The sequence below is a fragment of the Oryx dammah genome, unplaced genomic scaffold (genome assembly GCF_014754425.2).
Source record: "Oryx dammah isolate SB20612 unplaced genomic scaffold, SCBI_Odam_1.1 HiC_scaffold_3, whole genome shotgun sequence".
NCBI classification, from domain to species: domain Eukaryota; kingdom Metazoa; phylum Chordata; class Mammalia; order Artiodactyla; family Bovidae; genus Oryx; species Oryx dammah.
This window is the reverse complement of record NW_024070187.1, coordinates 15141270-15158869: the sequence shown is the minus strand read 5'-3', so window position 1 is coordinate 15158869 and position 17600 is coordinate 15141270. Positions and strand designations below refer to the sequence as shown.

Sequence of the window (17600 nt, the reverse complement as noted above, 5' to 3'; positions counted from 1 at the left end):
TTTTCCATTTTTTTTTGTGATTCATTCAGTCAAAGGCTTTACCATAGTCGAAGCAGAAGTTTTTCAGTGAGAATAATAGTAGCACCTATTTCTTGAGATTATTGTGAAGATTAAGTAAAGAAATAAAAAAAAAATAGAGTACTTGGCTTATAGTTTTCACATGCTGGTTAGTTTTTTTTTTCAATTATTATGTCCTGTGGTTTGTAAAACATCTGTGTTTCATTTGATTTGCTATCTTGCCAACAACTAATCTAGCTGCCTTTAGTGAGAACAGAAATTAAGCATGTGAAAGGGATGAAACCAGCAATCCACTCTTATCCTGTGTCTGTTTTATTCAGTGTTTTATTTTCAGCACAATTACGTGCTGAGTAGCAAAAAAAAAAAAAAAAGATATTGGATCTGAAGCTAAAAATATATCCTATTAATTCAGATTATGGCTACATAAATACAAATTTAAACTTAATGTTTGTTTCTAACCCTAAATGAGAAACGATTGAAAATGTAGGTGATTAAAATTCAGACCATAAGTTGAAGTGAAACTTTAATAAATCTAGGAAGAAATATTCTGCCCTTCTTTATGCTTTTCTCCTGCTTTTTAGGCACAACCTGCTTGCAGCGTCCCTCTTTGGTGATCGTATCTTCTATTCAACATGGAAAAAGAAGACAATTTGGATAGCTAACAAGCACACAGGGAAGGATATGGTTAAAATCACCCTCAACTCGTCATTTGTGCCACCCAGTGGAATTAAACTGGTTCATCCACTCGTACAGCCCAAGGCAGAGGGTGATGCTTGGGCATCTGGTGAGTCATCTTTGACCTCAAACAAGGTCCGGCACGTAGTCCCCACTTCTCCACGTACTCAAGACAGACATTTAGGAGTCATCCCTGATTTCTCCCACTGCTGCTGCTAAGTCGCTTCAGTTGTGTCCGACTCTGTGCGACCCCATAGACTACCTCACCCCAATTTTCAGCCTACTGCCAAATCCTTTCCATGCTACATTCTAATATATCTCAAATGTCCACTTCTCTCTCCCACTGCCACCACCATAGTCCAAACAGCCAGCTTGTCTTGTCTGGCCTGTTGGAGATGCCACTTAATCTCTTCATTTTCTCTTCTTGCTTATAAATGGTAAATCTGATGGGTTAACTCCTCTACTTAAATTCCTTCAAAAGCTTTCCTTTGCAGTTAGATTCTAATTTAACATTTAACCAGGCCTATCACTATTTGACCAATTTGATTTAGCATTCTTTCCCCCTCCCCTCATTGGACTCTAACACAAAGCTTCACGTGGTTGCTCAGACATGCCAAGCAAGGGGGCACAGTGGATGTACATATTCAGGCTCAGCTCACCTTTGCCTCTCAAGGCCCACAAGCATTATCTGCCTTCTGAGCATTTCTACTTGATTTCTTGCAAGTGCTTCAGGCACAGAAGAAATAACTGACTCACTCACTTTCCCTTCCCTTCTGCCCAGCTCTTTTCCCTTCAGTGTCTGGTGGAAGACCTCCAGGTGTAGACCTCGGTGAGTGGCATTTTATCTCCGTATCCCCAGGCATAGATCCATTCCTGTGAGATCACTCTCCACCTATCATTCCACCACCTACCGTCTTGTGCCCCTCTCGGCAGCTCTCCCTCCCTGGGGTCCACTTCATTAGTGTCCCTGACTCCCTCTGCCATGCTGCAGGGGGCATCACCCTTCAAAAAGGAGAACCCAATCTTGTCATTCCTGGGTTAAAACACTCTCAGTTGCTAGTAATAAAACCCAGTGTCTTTTTTATTGAACTGGTTCCCCAGGCATCTGTTTGTTTCTCAGTTTCATTTATAGTCAGGGCTGCAGCCATCCTCAAAGTTTTGATTTTTCTCTTACCCTAGGAGGCACGCTTGCTCTCTCCTCCAGCCTTTCAGCATGATTGGGAACATGGTTTCTCCTTTTTTTTGGCTGCACGGCTTTCAGGATCTCCGTTCCTTGACCGGAGATTGAACCCAGGCTGAGACAGTGAAAGCCATGAATCCTAATCACTGTTCCCTGGTGGTTCAGACGGTAAAGAATCCGCCTGCAGTGCAGGAGACCTAGGTTCAATCCCTGGGTCAGGAAGATCCCCTGGAGTAGGAAATGGCAACCCATTCCAGTGTTCTTGCCTGGGAAATCCTATGGAGAGAGAGCCTGGCAGGCTACAGTCCACGGGGTCACAAAAAGCTGGACATGACTGAACAATGAACAATTTCTTTCACTTTCTTTCAGGCTACCAGGGAACTCCCTGGGAACACTCTCTCTAATTCACAGCAGTGACTTACTCTACATCCTCTAAGAAATATTAATAGCTCCAATATCTTTTCTTTCAGGAACCCCTTCCCTGACCAGCTCACTGGAGCCTCAGTAGCTCTTTTTAGAAAATAGCTGCTCGTGATAGGAAATCTTCTATCATGGTTTGCTGTAATTGTCTGACTTCCTCAGCTTTCTTAGTCCTGTGAGGACAGATAATACAACTCTCCATTGTATTTCCAGTGCCTAGAGAACATTTAATAAACTGTAGTAGGAAAAAAAGAAAAAGAAAAAACACCCTTTGACACCTTCTCCCCTAAATAATACCACAAGGAACAAGTTCTAAAGATATTTAATATCTGAGTACATGCTGCCTTCCTTACACGTTATAAGCCCTACCCCCACTGTTGGCCAGATAGTCTTCAGGGGGCTGCTCCCTTTTGTATATTATGAATGAATCCCAGTGTTTTAAATCAATTTTCCCTGCAACAGATCTTTGCAGCTCAGCTCTGTGCTGTGCTTTAGTCACTCAGTTGTGTCTGACTCTTTGCGACTTCATGGACTGTATAGCCTGCCAGGCTCCTCTGTCCATGGGATTCTCCAGGCCAGAATGCTAGAGTGGGTTGCCATGCCCTCCTCCAGGGGATCTTCCCTGGAGGGTTTGAACCCAGGTCTCCCTCATTGCAGTAGGATTCTTTACCATCTGAGCCCCTAGGGAAGCTCTAGTCTTTTTCAATCTTTTAGACTCTCTTGTGCTTCAGAGACATTTTTTTTTAATTCCTTAGTTAAGTGGTCTAGGTTTCGGGGAAAAGATCTGGGCTAGGAATAATAGATTTGGGGATCACATAGGCTGCTGAATAGGAGGTAAAATAGAAAAATGGCACAGGTTGTAGTGCTCTTAGAAATAATAGTAATAGTCATGACTATAGAATGGATGCAGAATGATCTGCTCTGGGCTATGTTATCTCATTTAATCTTAGTATTAGTCGCTCAGTCGTGTCCGACTTTTTGCGACCCTATGGACTGTAGCCCGCCAGGCTCCTCTGTCCATGGGATTCTCTAGGCAAAAATACTGGAGTGGGTTGCCATTTCCTCCCCGAGGGGACCTTCCCAACTGTACATAAAGGAGACTTCATTAATGTGCATTAGAGGATACCCCAGGTTAACTTGTTATAGAAAACTGTCTCTTAAGTCTTTAAATTCTATACCAATTCTATACCTCTGGTTGGCCGATTGTTTCTTTATTTAGGTTTTAAGGTGAATGACCTGGGGCTATTTATTTCCATCCACCTGATTGCGAATCTAAAGGCACAGTTGAAATGTCTATTTTTCATGCTATCCTCAGAAGAGACTGCTGCAAATCTACTCTATGATTCTTGTTCTTTTCAGCTTACAATACAAATAGCTTATTTATTTTTTGCAACCTATGTCTTATAATAAAGCAGTGCTGAAAAATTAAATAGAAGACTGTTCAGTTGCCATATAGGCTACGAAAATGATTTTCTGGTGGTGATTTTTAAGCTTGATTCTAAATAGATTTATGAAGAATGGCACTTGGAAGACGTGGCTCAAATTTTGCTATTTAAGCTATCTTGAAATTATAGGCTCACTCTCCCTAAAATTTCAAAAAGCATAGAGCTTAGGCTCTTAAGGGTATAGCAGTGATAAAAGCTTTCATAGTCATTTCTAAAAAGCAATGTTTCATAGTTTTCTGACTCCAGTGATTCTCTAATATATTTAATCTTAAAGTGAAAGTGAAGCTGCTCAGTCATGTCCAACTCTTTAAGACCCCATGGACTGAAGCCTACCAGGCTCCTCTGCCCATGGGGTTTTCCAGGCAAGAGTACTGGAGTGGGTTGCCATTGCCTTCCACCCTACAAATCCTGTGATTATTAGTGCCATTTTATAGATTAAAAGCTGAGGTTCAGCAATGTCACAAATACTTGTTTAAGGTCACGCTGGGGTAGACCTGGGATTTGAACCCAGGCAGACTGACACCATGCTGCCTCCTCAACTTTACTCTCGCTACTGTCTATAATTTCATATCTTAGATTTGCCTTGCTTGTTTTGGGAAAATCTGTAATTTGGCATATTCTTGTCTATCCATGGCATGCTTGTGGTTAAAAGCTTCCATTTGCACAGATCAATGGGACCCAAATCTTATTTTTTCTTTTAAAAATATTGTCTATTTAGGAACTCAGGAAATCAATCTCTCTCACACACGCACACACACATGCAAGCACACACACGCACACATACACACACACACACACAGAGTCTCTCTCTCTCTCTCTTTCTTCTCTGGCTCTCTGAAAAGAGACTGACTTGATCTCACATTTTTGTTGTCATGATTAAACTTATGAGGCAACAGTGGTCTTGTGGCTACCCTGACAGCTGTACAATTACAGCCATCCCTCTGTACCCATGGGGATTTGTTCCAGGATTCTCGCCGACATTAAATCCAAGGCTGCAATAGTCCCTTATATAAAACAGAATAGTACTTGCATATTACCTAACATCCTTATACTTTAAATTATCTCAAGATTACTTATCATATGTAATACAATGTAAATACTGTGTAAATAGCTGTAAATGCAATGTAAATCCTATGCAAACCATTGCAGGTGCACGGCAAATTCAAATTTTGCTTTTTGAAACTTTATAGAATTTTTAAAAAGAATATTTTCAATCCATGGTTGGTTGAATCTGCAGATGTGGAATGCACAAACATGAAAGGCAGATTGTATATGAATCTCAGAGCCAGGGTGGGAACTTTGTATATAATGTTAATGACACTATTTCAAGTTCAACATTTGGGGAATTTGCAACTATAGTTTTGCTGCTCACAGATGTTCTTTTATAAAAGGTGCAAATAATTCTGCATTCTTCTGTAATTCTTTAAAATGTTTCCAGTTTAAAATTCATAAGAGAATTTCAAGAGCATATTCTTTAGAAAATATAGGACATCTGTCGTCAACAGTATTTAAAATACTTTGCATTCATTTCATGCACAGAAATATTTCTGAATGTCATTAATTCTGAGAGGAGAATTGCTTCTGCCTAAAATGGTGGGCTGCAGCCCATGGGGTCGCTGAGGGTCAGACACGACTGAGCGACTTCACTTTCACTTTTCACTTTCATGCATTGGAGAAGGAAATGGCAACCCGCTCCAGTGTTCTTGTCTGGAGAATCCCAGGGACAGGGGAGCCCGGTGGGTGCCGTCTATGGGGTCCACAGAGTCGGACACGACTGAAGCGAATTAGCAGTAGCAGCAAAAATGTACCTGTTTATGAAAGAAGCTAGTGTAGCTAAAGCTGTCCAGGTGCAACTCTGATTCATTTTGATTATGTCATTGCTAGGGTTTCTACTATAAAACCTTGGGGGTTTTGTGAAACTTATAGAAAAGAATCATCCTAGATATATAAGTATTTTTTTCATGTAGTTTTTCTGAAATGTGAAAATTGTGGTAAAATACATATAAAATTTATCATCTTAGTGTTTTTTTAACTGTGCCATGTGGCATGCAGGATCTCGGTTCCCTAACCAGGGATTGAACCCATGCAGTGGAAGTATAGAGTCTTAACCACTGGGTCACAAGTGAAGTCCCTCATCTTAACCACTTTTAGTGTACAGTTCAGGGGCATTAAGTTCGCTTATGGGGTGTGTGTGTGTGTGTGTGTGTGTGTGTAAGCAACCATCACCACCATTCATCTCTGTAAATGTTATCATCTTGTAAAGCTGAAACTCTCCACCCGTTAGATAACAACTCCCCGTTTCTGCCTCTCCTCGGCCCCTGGCTCCCACTATTCTATAGTTCTTTCTGTTTCAAGGGTTTGACTCCTACTCTAAGTACCTTCTATAAGTGTGACCATGCAGCATTTCTCTTTTTGTGACTAGTCTATTTCACTCAGCACGATGTCCTTAAGATGCGTCTGTTTTGTAGCATGTGTTAGAATTTTTTTTCCTTTTTAAGCCTGAATAATACCCCATTGCATGTATATATTCCATTTTACTTACCCATTTACCCGTTGATGAATAATTGGGTTTCTTCCACCTTTTAGCTATTGCGAATAATGCTGCTAAAAATGTGGGTATACAAATTTCTTTTTGAGACCCTGCTTTTAATTCTTATGAAGATATAGTCAGTAGTGAATTACTGGATCACATGGTAATCCTGTTTTCAGTTCCTTGAAGGCTCGTGACACTGCTTTCCACAGCGGCTGCATCATTTTACCTTCCCGCTGACAGAGCACGGGGCCTCCAGTTTCTCCATGTCCTCGCCTACACTTATATTCTGTTTTCATATAGTTTAAATGATCATTTTGAGTACCCAGATCTGTTATTTCTTCTAGAAATCTTAGAAAATTGTGGATTTCTGTATCTTCCTAACATTTATAGATATAGATATTTTCTTAATGATAAGGATCACATTTGCAAAGATTACACACCACTGGGGCAAGAATAGGACTGATTTGAGGCAAAGCTGGGTTTTTTTTAATGCAAGTTTGCCCTGACAACCAAATGGCTGCCATTTGAAATGCCTTTTAAATACTTTGAATAGCTGTTTATCATTTTTCTATCTTTCTTGCCGTTGTCTCTTCTTGGTTGGTTTCCATATGCCTCGCTGGGGCCTCTGTTTATTCTCTGAGGCTTTTCCCTGCCATTTGTTTGTTGAGGAATCCAGATCTTGTCCCTTAGAATTCCCCACATTCTGGACTTTGCAGATTCTATCCCATGGTATCATTTAACATGACTGTGTATAAACTGGTAGTTTTGGCTTATAAGCCTGATCAGATTCAGATTTTTTGCAAGAGTACTCTATAGGTGGTACTGCAAGTAGTACTGTGTGCTGCTAGTAACCAGGTCAGAGGGCACGTAGTGGCTGGGTCTCCATTCTCCTTGTGATGCTCGAAGATAGGTCAGGGATTTAGGTGTTATCAGCCTGGTCAGTCCATTGTAGAGTTTCCTCTCAGCCTTTCATATAATGGCTTTACAAGCTATTGATTATCATTGTCTAGAGCCATTTTTTCATTAGGAGGTTGAAGTAATGACATTCTAATTCTATTACTGCTTTATTAGTTGAAGAACTTTTCCAATCAGGTATATGATTTCCCTGAGGAGCATCTTTTATTAAAAAAGGTAAATTAAATGCTTGATTTAATCTTTCCCTTACTTTATCTGTTTTCAGAATAAAGGGTTAGTTAATCCTCCAGAGGTGACCTTTTTATTTTTGTAAAGCATCTTTATAAATTCAAGGATGTAAAAAACATTTGACATGTTTTTATTCATTGCAGTTATCATTTTCACACTCTACATTATGCCATCTTTCTTCAAGAAGAGTCATGACATGAGGATATGGTGGTGGGAAAAGTGACCAGTAACTAAGCCTTAGTGGTCTGCAGTGCTGGGCTGAGGCTGCATCTGGGCGCAGCAAGAAAGAACCCTGGAATCTTGCAGCCACCTGCCTTGGGTGGAGAGAAATGAGGGGTGGCAGTGAGGAGATGGGCGGAGGCCTGCACACCATCATTGTGTTGTGGGCGGGCCAAGCTCCTCAGAAACAGATCTGAAATACACAAAGACCCAGTGCGCCTTTAGTTAAGGCTCTTCTGTGAGTGAGAGGCATTTATTTGTTAACTGCTCAGAGGCTGTTGATTTGTTTACTTTCTGATTCTTAGGTTTAGATAGATAATGATACCAAGTAGCTAAATTCTGGCTAAGTGATTTCCTACTATAATTAGGAATTGCAATAGCACAGAATAACTTTTCTTGTTTCTTCCTCTTTCTTTCCTGTTAACAAAGAACTCCTATATTATACTGTTTGGGAGGTTTTTTGAGCGAGGTGAGTGAGCCATTGATTCAGGAAACTCACTAATGAAATAGACAATAAATAAAGAAAACAAAAATCATGGACATTTATAGAAAAATATACTAGGTACATACAATTTACATATTATATAAAAATATAGTATAAAATCTGTTAATATGTTAATAACTGATATATATCAGTAAATGGTATATATTAATATAGAATATCACTAATATAAATGTATTTTTCTAGAAAACCCATTGTTCTATATACACACACACAAGTATACATATATACATGTACACATACACACATGTTATCTGTATTAAAGAGATGGGGTGTCTCACTGAAGACTGGAATTTGAGTCCCAGTCCTACCCCTTATTATCTATATGTGATCCTTAAGATACTGCTTCATAATCTATAAAATGAAGGCAATAATTGCTGTACACAGCTCAAGGGCTTATTATGAAAATATACATGTGATACTATAAATGCTTTATAAAACAGTATTCAAATTTTGTAACCACTGGGGCTGCTAAATATTTAGTTACAAGAATGACTCAAGTGAATGGTTTCAAATGGAAGAGACTGGAAAGGCTTTGTGGGTGATGTGACTGTGACACTGAATTTGAGGTTGAGCAAAAGGTGTGATCAGTGGAAAGACGCAGGCTTGGGGATCCCACGTGTGTTGTTTCAAAACTGGCCCAAGGTAAAAATCTATAGTTTGCTTGGCTGTAGCAAGGCTCATGAGGGTGTGCTGGACAGTTATTGAAGGCGCAGTTGGGGGTAGACATTAAATTCCATGATTAAGAAGCTTTAATTTGATCTCAAAGGTAATCAGGCTGCACTGCTGAGCTCCAGGAGGGGTGTTATCTGAGGTCAGCAGCAGCATTCTGAGTGCTGGCTTCAACCTAATTTGAGGCTAAAGCACAGCAGAAGATTAAGGAGATTAAGCAAAATACAGCTCTCAATCCTCTGTTTTGCCGCTTCCTAAAATGGCTTTTAGGTGTTGAGTGTCTGAATTCAGGTCACATCATTAGCACAACCATTCAGAGTAGAATAGTGATTGCTTTTCTCGTATGTTTACCATTGAATAATATTGTATATTGGTAATAAGTATCAGTAAAATCATCAGCAATGTGGTATAGTAAAGAGTACTGACCATCTGTTTGAGTTCTAACTCTGAGGTTGACTGGATATTCAAGAAAAAGCCAAAGAAGGGAGTTAAGTTGCAGGTTTCACTAGCACAGATTTTTGTGCATGTATTCCAGATGTTTGTAGCACCCTGTGTGGTAAAAGGCACCAGGTTAGGTGCTACTTGGACTATAAATGTGAATGGAATACATGCCATATCTTCAAAAGCTTCTTGGTTAATGAAAAAGAGATACATATATGCACATGCATATACATATATAATTGTGATGATAATGGCAATGTTAATGATAAGAACACACAGAAGAGTAAGTAAGAGGTAATAGAAAAGTACAAGAAGAAAAGAGATAAAAAACAATGGATATAGATGAAAGAGCAATTTCCTATACCCTAGACACTCACTGTTTTCCTCATAAGTCAGTTTGAATATCCCTTAACATTTATAAGCAGTAATTAAGGTTTGAGTATCCTTAAAGATGTAAACTTAGAGGAATTTACAACAAACATCTGATTCTGTATAGAACCATAATGTTTTTTTCAGTGAGAGATTTCAGGAGCTATCTACTTCAACACTTTTATTTCATGGAAACTGAAGTCAAAGAGATAAAGTGATTTTATATAAAAGCAGTACTGAGACAGAACTCAGTTTTCCCAACTCTTAAGTTCAGTGGTCATCTATCATGCTTGGTTTGGAAAGATTTTTATAAAAGATATTTATAGGAAGCATGATCCCTCAATTTTTTGTTACCTCAAGAAAGTGGTAGCACTTTGGTGCTATTAAAAGGCTGAATCAGACCTTGCTGGATTTTTGTTGCTTCTCACTTGTAAATATTATAAAAAGTACAGTTAAAACAATCACATGCTCTTTTTTAGAAATTGAAGTAGGTACATTTTGTCTCTAATACGTCTTTGAGTTTCTGACTTTAGTCACTTACTTTAAAAACTGGGGTCATTTGGTTCTTAATTTTCTTAATTAAAATGTTGATAGAAGCATGTAGGAACATGAACAATGTACTAAATGTGTAATTGGCATAAAAACTGTGGACAAGAAACAAAAATTTTGGAATCAATATCCCAAACTATTCTGTGTAAATCTTACCTGACTTAGTAGGTAGTATTACAGTAGTATAAATAATCAGAAACATTGTGCATTTAACTCTATCAAGAGATCTGAGTAAACAAGTTTAAAATGACCAGAGAAATAACACAGATTAGCTAAAAGGAGGTGTCAGTAACTTAGGTGAAAGTGGGGTGCTCCCTTAGCATATTAGGCCAGTGTTTCTTAAAGTGTACTGTGGAGACTCTTACCATCACAGTTGATCCAGATTCTGGTGAAGATGAACCTTTCCCTTCATTTATCAGGTCAGAATCTCTAGAAGGTGACATGCCCCCCACGAGATCTCATTGTAGATTAGAAACATTTTCAAGGGGACAAGACTATGTTTTCAACATGTGATGCTTTGTGCTTCTCAAGTGGCTCTTAGGTAAAGAACCTGCCCATCAGTGCAGGAGACCTGAGTTCCATCTACAGGTTGGCAAGATCCTCTGGAGAAGGAAATGACAACCCACTCTAGTATTCTTGCCTGAAGAATCCCATGGACAGAGGAGCCTGGCAGGCTACAGTCCACAGGGTTGCAAGGAGTAGGACACAGCTTAGTGACGTATGCACGTGTGATGGTTTGTTGGTCAAGGAATGCGATTAGTAACTTGAAGTAGAGGGAAAGGGGCAGAGTCAGGGTTAGGTGCCATCATTCTAGGTACTAATAGATGAACAGAGACCAGGGAAACAAACCTACATGGAGGACAGCTTAGGCCTCTCACACTGCTGTGTGTAGGCTCTCGCTGACTTATTGCTTGTGCTTGTTTCTTTCACAGAAGGCTGGGTTTTCAGTGGTCCTTTTGGTAGGTTCTTGGCTCCTCACATTACTCAGGCTGTCACTGACCTCAGTTATGCCAGGATTCCTGGTCCATGGCCCCAGTCCTCTTCCCCTGCCGTCTTCTATTGCCAGAGCTCTGGCCTCCAAAATGCAGCTTGAGAGCTGTCCTCAAACTCAAGCTTATCCCATAGTATTTCATAAAGTCATTAAAATTGGTAGAAAAAAAAATGAGCAAATTGTGAATAGGGATACATGTGTTGCCAGTTTAGCCCAGGACTCCGATAACCAAAGGTACCAAGTTGGCCATTTGTTGTCCAGTGTATTTGGCTAATTTAGCCCAAGCGCCTACCTCACTGAGCAGATTTTACTACTCACTCTGGCTATTTTATGAAACAAGGAATGCTGGCAGCAATAAACTCAGAAATTTGAGGATACGACATATGGCAATGGAATATATTGTCTGAAAGATGCTGTTCTTTACATAATGACCCTAAAAATAAATAAATATATAGATCTGACCTGCAAATATTATACTTAAGAAAACGTGTTCTTACTCTGGTACCTTTTTTGCTTCTTAAACATACTTCATTTTCAGCATTTTCAACAAGAAACCATCAGAAAAACAAAAAACATTTGTTTTGTGCCTTTTTTAAAATAAATACATATTTTCATAAAAGCGGGTCAAAAAGATAAAGCTGTTAAGTTGTACTTAGTGTTTATAACCCAAGGAATGACATTTCCATTTAATTGTATGTCCTAACCTGAGAACTAGGACTTCCCTGTTTGCTTAGACAGTAAAGAATCTGTCTGCAATGCAGGAGAACCGGGTTCTGTCCTTGGGTCAGGAAGATCCCCTCGAGAAGGGCATGGCAACCCACTCTAGTATTCTTGCCTGGAGAATCTCACAGACAGAGCAGCCTGGTGGGCTATACAGTCCACGGGGTTGCAAAGAGCTGGACACGCCTGAACTACTAACATACACACTTTGTTCATTCTGAGAGCTACTGTAGAAGGAGTACGATTAGAGAAATAAATGGGCTTTGGAATGCTGAGTAATCTGGGCTATGTTTTGACCCTAGAGCAGTGCCACCACTGTGAAACAACATTCCTGCTGATGTCGCAGGAAGATTGGAGTTCTTAAGAACCAGGCAGGGATCATGTAGCATCCCTGTCAAAACACACCGCTGCTCCAAATTAACTGTCTTCTCTTTAGATTAGAAACTCTGCAAACTGAAGAAAGGTAACTGCAGCGGCAGCATGTGTGAGCAAGAGCCTAAGTCCCAAGTGTGCACGTGTGCAGAGGGATACACTTTTTAAGCCAAGATGGAAAGAACTGTGAAGGTAATCTGTGGTGAGCAAGCTCAGCTCAGCTTAGCCAGTGGCTGGTCTTCAGTGGGTCATCAAGAGCTTCAATGTGAAACCAAATTAAAATTTCCTCATATTTCCCCCCCGAAAAGGAAGGTTATTTCCCCCCCCCCCAATTTTAAAGCATTTGTAGCACTTTCAGCTTTCCTTTATATCTTCTGTTCCTAGATCAAATACTTTCAGAGGCTACGCAGGGATGAATATAAGGCAGGAATTCTGAGTGGACTCCGTGGACCTCCGTGGGTTTGGTTTGACGGTGTGCAAAATGTTCAGTATTGTCAAGTTTTTTAGGTTTCATAAGAGATCCTCAAAGAGTATGTGATTCCCACATCTCATCATGTAACCGTTTGTTCAGAATCTTGAGACTGTGCCAGGGCCGGTTATGTTAGGCTTTTCCTGTTTTGAGACTCCAGACTCAATGTAATGAACCTAGGGAGAAATGCTGTGTCCCTTCTCCTGGGAGGGCCAGTGAAGTACTGACAAAAAGAATTCAGTGGAATTAGTTGGGGTGAGACTTTAGGTAAACCTGGGATCTGCCTGTTAATTGTGGCCCCCTGCTTACATGGGACCAGTAGATGAGAGCCATTGTGTAGAACAGTGATCTGGAAGGCTGGGTTTCAGCCAGAGTAAAACTGCTGGGGAATGTTCCCACGTTCAGGTAAAGGGCCCCTGTTAGCATTGAGAAGGCTGAAGAGCAGAGGATGGGATATCTTGTCCTTGTCAAGTTCCTTCCTTAATGGCTATATCTTTTCAGGGGAAATAGTGCTACTTTATCCCAAGAGTAATTTTGATAAGAAAATCTATATTTGAAAGAATAAACTGTGACAGTTTAAATGGTGGCTTTCAGGATGCTTGAACTTTCTTTCACGCCTTGTCAGAGTAGCAAAAACTGTCTTGCTACAGTTATAGCAGGTAGAGGTGTGAGATACCCTACTTATTGCTGACATATTAATGACACTACAAATTATTTTCAAAAATTACCTTCTGACTGTTTTGCTGTTGTCATGGTGTAGATGCCAGTGAGTGTGCTTTTAGGAATCATGGCTACACAGAGGACTGTGAAAATATCCCTGTTTTTATTCTTGTACCTGTTTGATAGTCTGCATACTAAACTGAAAAGGAACTTTGTACTTGCAGGGTATGTTCTGTTGAACAAAACTGATAATTTAAAACAAAATTATATATTGTTAGAGATGAAAGGAACTTTAGCAAATATCTCATCTGATTTTGTGATTTTTATAGCTGAGAAAATTGAGATTAAATGACTTAAATGAACCATGCACACTGTTATTGGGAATGTAAATTGGTACAACCACTGTGGAAAACAGTATGGAGAGTTCTCAATAAACTAAAAATAAACCCAGCAATATAACCCAGCAATTCCACTCCTGGGTATATATCAGAAAAAAGTAAAAATACTAATTCAAAAAGATACATGCACCCCAATGTTCATTGCAGCATTATTTACAATTGGCAAGATATGGAAGCAACTAAGTCTCCATTGACAGATGAACGAATAAAGATGTGGTATAAATAAATAAAACAATATAATAGCCATAAAAAATGAAAAATTGCCATTTGCAACAACATGGATGGATATGGAGGGTATTATGCTAAGTCAAATAAGCCAGACAGAGGAAGAAAAATACTATATGATATAACTTATATGTGGAATCTAAAAAAATACAATGAACTAGTGAATATAACAAAGAAGAAGCAAGCTCACAGATATAAAACAACAAACTAGTGATTACCAGTTGGGAGAGGGAAGTGGGGAGGGGCAATATAGGGGAAAGGAATTAAGAGGTTTAAACTATTATGTACCATGTTAAATAAGCTAAAAGATATACTGTACAACACAGAGACTATAGCCAGTATTTATAATAACTATAAATGGAACATAAACTTTAAAAATGGTAAATAACTATATTATATACCTGCAATGTATATCATACATCAGCTATACTTCAATTTAAAAAATATATAAATAAGTAAAATGATTTAACCAAGGTGATCAAACAAATAAATGCCAAACAGGGAGATGAAGCCTTGTGCCCTGACTTGCAGTGAAGTGGAGTCCTGTAGATCAAGCCGTGGAAGATAAACCTCAGCTTACAGCCCCCATTAAACTGCTCATCTTTGCTCCCTTTCAGGCTGTAGCAGCCATTAGAGTTTAAATATGATGGCTTTGTTATTGTCCAGTGATCAAAGATGAGCAAACTACCTGGAATAGAAATATGTGCCAGGCACAAGGCTAAGGGTATGTGTGTGTGTGTGTGTGTCTATAAAATTAATGCACTTGATAGCATTATTCCCATTTTGCCAATAAGGAAGCTGAGCTCCTGAGACATTGAGTAATTTGCTTAAGTTTATACACATCTGGGAAGCAGCAGAGAGAGAGTTCAGTTCCAGGTGCATCTATCTCCAAAGCCAAGCTCTGAATGATTATACTGTATGATACAAAGATTTACTAACCCTGTTGGTATATATTCCATGCTAAGTTTTTAAACATATCAGACTGTATGCCTGTGTTCTCTTTCGTAGATATACTTTGTCCATATAGTCCTGAAGTGGATAGAAAGAGCTAATATGGATGGTTCCCAGTGAGAAAGGCTTATTGAGGAAAAAGTAGGTTTAGCAGAAGGTCTTGCTATTGACTGGATTGGCCATAAACTCTACTGGACAGACAGAGGGTATGTTTCCTCTTTTGTTGCTAAGTCACATGGGATGGGAGTGATGGATATGTAGTACAGTCGGCCTCATCCTTCACTTGGAAAACAGGAGGATATTGCTGGTCTCCTGACTGGCATCAGAGGAGGCTGCCCCAGTGCTGCTCACAGTCCCTCCCTACCCTGCTCCCCACCACCAAGCAGGACCTTCCTCCTTTCATCAAGATTCTATCTTTCATTAAGGGTGAATGTTGAGGACCAAGAAAGCAGCGTGTGTTTTTGCACTTCAGGCTGTTGTAATCAGAGAAACGCAAAGCCTGTCTGGATACAATCCGCATGCTTTTTCTGAGGATCTGCTATGGGTCAGCTGTTACCTAGGTGGCAGGGAAGATACACAGGAGCATGAGAAGCTCCATGCTTCCAGTCAGCTTAGTGTAGCCAGGGAGACAAAGTGCATATACACAGGAAAAACTAATGCAAACACTTGGTCCGAATCTCAGCATAAAAAATGTCATAAGGTCATGCATAAATAATTGTCAAATGAAGGTGGGTACTCCCAGAGGGCGCTCTGGAAGGAGCTTCGGGGACCAACTTCCCCTTCATTTTACAGGTTGCGGAGGCAGGGGGAAACTAAGCCTCATAAAGCTAAGTGATTTATTCAACGTTGTACAACATTCAAAGGGCAAGTCTTGCTGGAACCCACATGTTGGCTCTTTTAAATGAGTGTGAAGGAGGGAGCAAGTGCTTCACGCTGGAGTTGTGAGGAAAGTCCTCTTCAGGGCGGAGAGATGGTGTGTTTTCTCTTTGCTGGGAGACAGCAGAACCAGAGGGAAGCTGTGGTGTGTCTGCCCTCTGGGCACACTGCTCTTGGGGCTGCAGGAAGCACTGCTGCACTTGAGTGTGAGTGTGTGTGTGTGTGTGTGTCCTGCGTGAGCCCCAGGAACAGTTGGGGTGGGGAGGAGGGAGGAGAGAGAAGTGGCTGCGTCTCTGCTGTTCGCTAATGAGAGTCTACTTCCTGCTTCTGAGTGAGAAAGACCCAATCACAGGCTTAGAGACTCTAGGCCCTGGGACACTGTCTCAGGATCTTAAAGCTATGGAGCGACCTGGTGGCCAACTCAAACCTCTGGCACCTCCGTAGCCACATTAAAGTAAAAGAGAGAATGAGCTGGGATTTCACTTCAAACAGTGGTCCCAACACAGAGGAAGAAGTCCCAGGGAGTGGGTTTAAATGCTTCAGGGCAGCTTTTCTATGTCCCAGAAAATCTCTTTTGGCCTCGATAACCCATGGGAAACAAACGGGCTTTTAAAAATGAGCCAGATGTATGATGTGGTGCTCAGCTATGAATAATACGGTATTTCTCTGTCCAGACCGAGTATATTTTAATTAATTTGTTCACTTATTTGCTTATTTGTTTAGCCATACCTTTATCCCATTTCTTTATTCTTTTTGTATTTATTCATTTACTGAATAACTGAAATGCACCAGATACTGCACTAAGAGCTTCGTATCCATATTGACACCCCAAAAGATAAGTTTTCATATCCCCAACTTTAAAATTAAAAAAATTGAGAATCAGAGAGGTAAAACAACTTTCCCAAGGTCAAGCAGCCAGCAAGTATTGGATCTGGCATTTGAACTCAAGGGCGACCATTTCCGAAACTTATGTTTTTAATAATCATAGGTATGTGCTGCCTCCAACAACCAAGGTTGATTAAATGTGCTCGACCCAGAGTCCTATAACAAGTGAAAATCAACTTCAGTTGTAATAATGATAAAAATCATAATAATGGTCTTTTCTGTTTTGAACCTACTTAAAAGGACATTTAAAATGTTACCTGTGCATAATGACAGAGCTTGTACACGGCTGTTCTCGGAAACGTTGATCAGGACAGCAGATGTCAGCACTTTTGGACTCTCTAAGGATGCTGGTCTCCTCACGTTTCTCACATTCTCATCGCACCTCTAATTTTACATGTTTGATTAATAGTACTGTAGTACCTACTGCTAAGGCAGTGCCTTCAGGAGATAGACAAGCACCACCCTATCCTGAAGTATCAGACCTCAAATTCCCTAGTTCATTGACTTGAGTAATAACAAGCCCTTCTCAAGTCCTCTTCCCTCTAAAGGCAGCTGCTAAGAGAAAACCTTTAATTTGTCTGGAAATGAGAGGTTTATAGTGTGAAAACCTTGATATTAGCTAGAAATTTGATTTAAATAACTGGGATTCCTAGCTTGTGATATTAGATTATATAGTAACTCTTAACCAAGTTAAAAAAGAAAAAAAGCAGAATGGATGCTTATGGTTTATATTGGCTTAGGAGAAGACAGATTCATATTAACATCTAACTGTAGGAAGGAAGGAAGTTGGTAATTCCCCTGGCAATGTTATTATTTAGTGATAAGGGGTCCTGATTCCTAAAGTCAGATCCTTAGTGAAAAGAATCAGGAAGAAATCTGTTTGCTCA

The 17600-nt window shown here is 39.9% G+C and overlaps 1 protein-coding gene across 1 annotated transcript in view; it reads left to right on the top strand.

Annotated features, from left to right (window-relative positions):
* EGF (epidermal growth factor) overlaps nt 1-17600 on the top strand; it is an 87238-nt gene that overhangs the window by 28965 nt on the left and 40673 nt on the right. Inside the window, 5 exon segments of the mRNA XM_040238377.1 lie at nt 600-802; nt 12314-12411; nt 12414-12441; nt 14533-14621; nt 15010-15158. Coding sequence (XP_040094311.1) covers nt 600-802; nt 12314-12411; nt 12414-12441; nt 14533-14621; nt 15010-15158 — 567 coding nt within the window.